Source organism: Ruditapes philippinarum, unplaced genomic scaffold (assembly GCF_026571515.1).
Source record: "Ruditapes philippinarum isolate M1 unplaced genomic scaffold, ASM2657151v2 ctg9444_1_1_1_1, whole genome shotgun sequence".
Lineage (NCBI taxonomy): Eukaryota > Metazoa > Mollusca > Bivalvia > Venerida > Veneridae > Ruditapes > Ruditapes philippinarum.
The window spans coordinates 29,161-36,888 of NW_026862134.1; the positions used below are offsets into that span (position 1 = coordinate 29,161).

Genomic DNA, 7,728 nt, shown 5'->3' on the forward strand with positions numbered 1-7,728 from the left:
CCAGTATTACACACCTCCTCTATTGTTTGTGACAGGTCTATATTTTTCGGATAGACCTGTTTAAACAAAAGAAAGTCCGTTATGAGGTCTATCTTTTGCACGTGCACAGGTCTGTTCTAGTCAGACAGACCCAGTCATGAAAATCACGTGAAAAAATAGACCTACCTACGCGCAGACAAAGAAAACATGAAATGCAATCAAACATTAAAAATGAAAATAAAATGTAAATGATTGTCATAATATTCCTGACTTAAATAATCTGGATACATTTTTAAACAAGATAATGTTTATTGAGTACACTTAGCAATTATTCCAACATCCCTTTATTAAATCTTTGAATAAAAATAATGTATAGCACATCAAAGTTAGGACATGCATATACAAGTACTTAAAGTGGCTTGGTCTACAATGGGCACATTTCAAATATCAATAAATAACGATAGAAATGTATTGTTCGGATATTATTAAAAAATCTTGAAAAAGAAATGTTAATGAAATTATGAGTGATTTAGTATAAAAATTCATATGATGAACGATCATATTTTATTCTAGAACACTTTATAATCTGCTATATAAAATATCGTTTTGGATCATGTATAACAATATATATGTAAGTCTTTTGTGGTCTGCTGGACATTTGCCTCTCAAACAGTTGCCCCTCGAAAGTTTCCCCCCTTTTTGCAGTGGCGGACATTTTACTCCTCATGTATTTGAAATTGGCGGACATTTGCCTCCCCCTGTTTTAAAAATGTTAAAATATTTAATTGTTGAATTGTTTGTTACCGAAATTCATCGCCTACTGTCAAATAGTCGAAATTCCATTGTGCTTAAATACACAAAAACTCACACGCAAATTTGTGAAAACCAAAAAGCATCCATAAATAAATATATCGTTTGCATTGTTAAATAACAAATATAAAATTAATACACGAGATGACAAGTCAAAAACAACGGGACAAACGTCCGAGGATGGCAACTGTCCGGGAGGCAACTGTCCTACAATGTGCTATGTCTGATACGAAATACTATCAACATAATTATTCATTCTTTAACATACATTACACACCAATTCACTTTATTTTTGACAAATTGCACATTTAGCTTTTTAGATTATTATTTTAAAGAGAAAAGCGGAGTTAAATGCAAAAATATATATATTATATTTAAGCAGAACGTTGATAAAAGCTTACCTATATATGCACTGTGTGAAATATAATTTTCGTGCATTAGCCATTGGTTAAGCCAATAGTTTAACGGTGTGTAAGTTGGATATCGGCCTCGTACATCGATCTTTCTGTTTAGGAATGACTTGGTCACGAATTTCATGAAACACCTCGAGCGCTACGCGCTCTCGGTGTCACATGAAATTCGTGACCAGGTCTTTCCTAAACAGAAAGACCTCGTACTCGGTCGATATCCTATACGAATAGCATTGATTGTGAAATAATTTCTGATAAGGGCAGCAAAGTGTAAATAAAAATGTATTTTGACTTCCATAGAAAGATTAAATCACTACAATTGTAGAAATTGACAAATCGCAAAAGAATGGCATATAGCAAAAGAGGAATTTAATTGAAATTGTTACAGGATAACAAAAATAATGATTAATGGGCCTTATATACATGTAAGAACTAACTAGTTGAGAAAGTACCATCGAAATACAGTCGATTTCACTGACAACGAGCTTGCTTAAAACGAATTATCGTTAATAGCAAACTAAATCTGATTTCCCCAGCCGATTCCGTCGTCAAGTTACATTAAATCTCATCTTTTAATACGTACTCGCTTAAAACGAATGTTCGGTTATAGCGAACCATTTTTTAAGCCCCAAACGGCAAAACACATCGGTTTAAACAAACTGTTATTATTGACATATCGGGATGCGCTCGATTAAGATCAGTACATGAATACCGATATCCGATAATTATTCAATCGAGTGATTGCGTAATTGAACAGGTAAGCCATGGCTTCAGGGAATAAAGATTTTGATAAAATGGTCCCACAAAATTATTTCCTATTGTTAAGGAAAATTTGTATTTCGCACCCTTAGTTGATAAATTGCTGTAAATACCCGAAATTTATCAAATAATCGGTTTTTGTTTGTTATATTAACCAAATAATTACAAACAAATATCAAAATAATACAAATGGTAAGCACTTTATAGACAAGTTCTACATGTTTAAATACATGTACCATGTACATAAAATATATTTCCATAAAATGCCACGCATTAAATTACCGCTGTCGTAAAATACCGTTTATACCGGTAAACAGTAACAGGTATAATGGTTTTTTCATGGCAAATTTACACTTTTCGCTTTAAGCGAAATTTGGATATAACAAAGGATATTTAAATGTCCTATTGTGTTTGTTATGAGCGGAGTCGACTGTGTAGTAAAGAATTCTTAACTATAAATGCCGACGGTCTTATTTATCTACATGCTTTTTGAAAATATCTTAATGTTATTTATCTTACATTTTCAATGATCAACAGTCACACTGTTTTTTAAATTAAGTGATCGTTGTTACGCTTAAAAAAGATAATTTAAAATGTTTGAATGAAATATTAAGTTATGCCATGTCTCACTTTGAAAGTTCTTTTTTCTTTCAATATTGGACTCACACGCAACAAAAAGTAGAGTAAAAGGCATTGTAGATACATAATACTGATAATTTCTACTGCAAAGGTAAGTAAGAAACAAAGGTTGCTTAATTTATACCACTAGACTTTAATGTTATGTTATTGAATTTCAATGTTATTCACGACGTCTTATATAAGTACGAAATGCTATATTTAGGAGTTGAAAATATGCCTTTTTAACTGGAAGGGTATTAAATTGACAGACCTAGTTATGTAAATTTAAAGTGTCATCACTATATGTACAAATATATTAAATACTGCTGTTGTCAGTTACATTCACATTAATATGAAAAATGAACGTCACTGATGTATATCCTGTCAGACTTATGATAATTCATCATCGTTTTGGTATCACACTTAAGATATGGCTTGTCTTTATACGTCTTTTTTTTTGGTATGCATGATTCATGACCTCTGATCTCCTTTCAAAATTCCATTTTCTTTAGTTCTGCCCATTGTTTTAACATTTTAGGCACACGCTTTCATTAAATTAAGGGTCATACGCCACTTTTTATGGAATGACACGAATGCACTTTTAAGTACCATCCATCATTAGCCTTCATCAAAACGAGCCTACAACATTTTCAAATTTGTCGTTATTGACGTTTTTTTTGGATTCAGATTATTCGCTTTACTATTTTACTGTCTCAAAACAAATTATACATATTTTATTTTCAGAAGTTTCTATCACAAAGTGGAATTGTCTTTTGGAGTAAGCGAAAACGCTTCAATACCGACATTATTTTTGGCACGAGCGGATACCTGAGAAAAACCATCGACGTTTCGTAAATTTCGCAAGTTAGTTTTATAGCTTTCTTAGTGCAAAATGTCAACCAATATTTATTCAAATTATCTGGACACTATGTAAATACTATCTTCAAAAATATTTTTGCTGTATGGTAACGGGAATTTACTTACACATATGCTTGTAAATATAGATTTATTAATCATTATGTTACAAGAAAGACATTAGGTATACGGCTTGACTTGTTTTATCTCTGTAATTGAGCAGAAATTAAAGACAAGATAATCATAAATGATAATTGTAACAGCTTTTAGCGCACAAAATAGTTCAGATATGAACGATTTGCTAACTTCGTCATAGAAAAACCCTGTGCAAGTTGAAATGCTTAGTTGAAATTAACATAGTTAAAAGTTTCTAAAAAGTTAATTGTATTGATACAGTAGGAATCCGGTTATAGAAGACCAAAAGTCCACGTGCGTTCTTTGATTGCCGCACCCAAAAAGGTACACAGTGTCCCCAACATCAAGCTTTTTCTCGTTAGACTGAAAGATAGCGTCATTTCCTTTGTCAGCATCATCGTCGGTTGGATCATCTGAAATGCTAATCAGATCCTGTCTTTTCTTGTAAAGGGAACAAGAATACAAGATCAAGACTTGAAAATGATCGTTTCTTTACCTTTATTGCAGAAAAATGGTACGCGCCGGGTTTGTCACAGGTTTTAGTTCTTGTTTAGGTACAATATTAGTAAATTGTACTTGAGAAGGTCAGTATCGACATTCCTTTGATGTAGATGTTGGTATTTGGAGTTTTATAAGGCCTTTCTAAGATCAAGGAATACGGCTTCACCTAATTTTCTGCTGTTGAAATCATGGGCCGTATTCACAATTGAGCCTAAGTTATTTCTTAATTTAAAGAATTTTTAGCTAAATTTGTTTATCTAACGATATGTAAGGACTTTAGAAACCACAAAACAAAGCTGTATTACCGAATGTTTGTCTTTCTAAAGACAGACAGACAGTACTTTATACATAATACCAGTATGCACAAAATAACTGTGTAATTGGAACGAATTGTGTCTTTCATACATCTTGGTAAATAAGAATTAGGATGATAATTTTTCGAACATTTTTGTACCAAATATAAAAATAGGCAAACCGAGATGTTTTCAGCTTATCGGCGTGTCCTGATTTATTTAAACGGTTCATTATCATATATATAATTATATACTTGAACATTTTCCTCTTCAACATTGACTACTCTGTAAACTTTCCCCAATACAACAATACCCAATGCAAATTTCATTTCCCTTTTAGTTCTTATCATTTAACTTATAACATGTCACTCCCCTCCTTTCGCCGCCCTTGGCGTCCGCAGTTGTGTCTGGGTTTTGTCGGAGGCTGCGTCGTATGAAAGTTGCCTTTGCCTGGTTGAACTTTGTTTTCGTTTTTCATAAAATATCGTTAATGTAGAACCTGAAAGTCTTATTTTGGCCCAGCTTTATCGATTCATAAATCGTCCCGAAGCCAGGTTCCACAAGAACAAGGTGCAGTTTTAAAATTCTCTAAAGTTAAAGCAAATTCTTAAAACACATTCACGACGAATGGGAAACTAAGAAAAGGCTATAACACAATAAACCATCATGTCTATATATAATCACTTTACTGTATCTCCGACAAACATATGTTTTCCGCTAAAATTCATTTAGAGAATATTTTGATTGTATCTTACTAAAAATATTTTAAAATGTTTATATATGAACATTGTTAAATTTATATAAATACTTGAAATAATTGAGAATCGTGCTCAAGATATTGAACAAAAATGGCAGTTTATAAACTTCAGCTAATGATCACTTATATAAAAAATCCAACTTTTTTATTCCTTTTTGACAATTGTCAAACGCTAGATTACGGTTCCAAACTTAGTAATACGTCATTCATTCATGGTTATTAATTTCTTACCTTAGATTATCAAAATTTCGTTGAACATTTAATTTGTTATGCTGAAATATTCGTGTGTGACTATTACGATCAGTCTGCAATATCCAACTAGTCATGATTAGTTTTTGCTACATTTACGACTTCATTCTAAGAAAGTGGACCGTTTGTGCTTGTATGATTTTATCTTTGATGTTTTATACATGCGCTAAAAAGTTTTGTATTTTAACTTTACTAATACTTACATAAAGTAAATTGAGGATTAAGAATTTAAGATTGGTCAGATCATAAAATCTTCAAAAATAGAATAGGGCTACGTATTAATGTGATTTAATGGTAGGGTAATAAAACTAATGCATCTGTAGTTATTAATTACTTCTATTGTTTTATGATAGTGATATCTAGTAGTTTAAACGTGCATTTTTAAAAATATCTAATGGTTAAGAGATCCGAAACATTAAACACTTGAATATTTATCTAAGTTGCAGTCGATAAATATTTATATCTACTGTTTGATTTTAACTGCTTCAAATTGTAAATGCAGGTATCATTGTATTATGTATAAAGAAACTACCCATAACTACTTTCTCATCTTGATGCCGTTTCATTTTCAAAATGGTTGTGTCTTTTTCTGTCAGACACAAATGACTTATAACAAATTGATAGTTGGTGTTGTTTATCATAAAAATGAACTTTGTATTTGTAACATTTATTTAAAAAGTTTAGTTATTGTTATGACTGTTATATACGCCATTAGAAAATGGTGACATGAATAACCCCGGAAATGGTAATTATGTCTCGTGATGTTTTGTTAGTAATCAAGTACAAGTGCTATATGAAGGAAAATAATACAAATTTTTTAAAAAAGGAGACAATGAGTCTAGTGTGCACAAGACAGAAAAGTATTGATATCGTATGTACTTAACAACGCCTTGTTCTCGTCTAAACACTTAAAACATGCTTTATTTAGAAGTATATCACACCATAGACAATGATAATGGTATTATTAAGGATAATACATGACAACGAATCAGTGAAGAAGTAAATATGTATATTGTTGATAAGATAAGAGTGAGATACATGATCCATGTTTTATGTAGCAAATAATAAACTGTTCTAGACATAATATTCAGCAATAATTGTTTATCTATACTAGCTGTTAGCTGGTATTATCATAAGTGAGACTAATTAAGGTGAAATGACAGTTAGTGAACAGCGTGATAACAAAAGCAATTTCAACATTTTCTTTTGCCACCACATATTGAATATAATGTTTAATTGTTATGATATAGAAGGAATCCTGTAAAGGAAGTCCAATGTTCCATGTATGTGCTTGGTGAACCGTTACATTCAGTAAGGTACACAGTGTCTCCAACGTTAAGATTTATCACGATAGACTGTGATATAGCAGCATGACCGTTGTCAGTTGAATCGTCAGTTGGATCGACTTCTATGTAAATCAGAGATTGCCTATTCTTATAAAGTTTACAATAAACTCGATCAACCCTTGATGATGCCCGTTTCTTCACTAATGTGACAGAAAAGTGGTACACACCAGGTAATCTACATGTGTAAGTTCCAGTTGAGGTACTAAAATGATATCCAAACTGGTAAATGGTACTTGAAAAGGTTAGTTTATTGATTCCGTTTATCGTGGTGTATGAACTCGGTTTGGTCACAGAGAATGCAGACATGATAGCTGAAATTTAATATATATTATACACATCAATGGCTGGCATAAAATTGAATGATAGAAGTGATGAATTATTATCATTAATTCATCAAACAATAATAAACTATAAACAATTTTAAGCAACACTTTAAAACTCAACAACATCCACTTGAAAGAAATAAAAATGTCTCCTTTTCTACAACAAGTGCGACACAAAGTCTGGGAAATATACTCCCAAATGCAAATTGGCATTAAGTACTAGAAACAAATCTTTAAATAAGGGAAGAGACCAATTTATTACACTTGTCTGGAACATGTTTTTATTTCATTACAATTATGATACTTGGTGACCCCATGAGTAGGGAAAGTTTTAATCATAAAGGCATTATTTCCATGATATTTGTTGTGATATTTATTTATGCCAAGTAACTAAGCTTTTTAAATATATTTATTTATTAGTATGCTTTAGGAAGAGTTTATGGCTTTAAATATATGTTATGACTTTCAACAATAATAATGTTTATTATAAAATGATTTTAGTTAAACGACCCCTCCCTACATAATACCAGTACTACAAAGAAGCACAAATATAACACCATAAACGAACAGAACAATCAATATGCCTTAGTTTCTATTTTATTATTATCAAGTTCGTTAAACAGAACTTTCTGGTGAACAAAAGTAAACTACAATTGACCAAATCTTACCATTTAAATTATACATTTTATATAG

At 31.4% G+C, this 7,728-nt stretch overlaps 1 protein-coding gene across 1 annotated transcript; it reads right to left on the minus strand.

Annotated features, from left to right (window-relative positions):
- Positions 1–6,554: 6,554 nt before the first annotated feature.
- On the minus strand, positions 6,555–7,023 carry LOC132718057 (complement C1q tumor necrosis factor-related protein 4-like; the record flags this gene model as incomplete). Its single annotated transcript, XM_060701666.1, is given in 1 exon segment — positions 6,555–7,023. A coding segment is annotated over 1 exon segment (425 nt), but the record flags the coding sequence as incomplete, so codon positions are not given.
- Between the last annotated feature and the right edge of the window lie 705 nt (positions 7,024–7,728).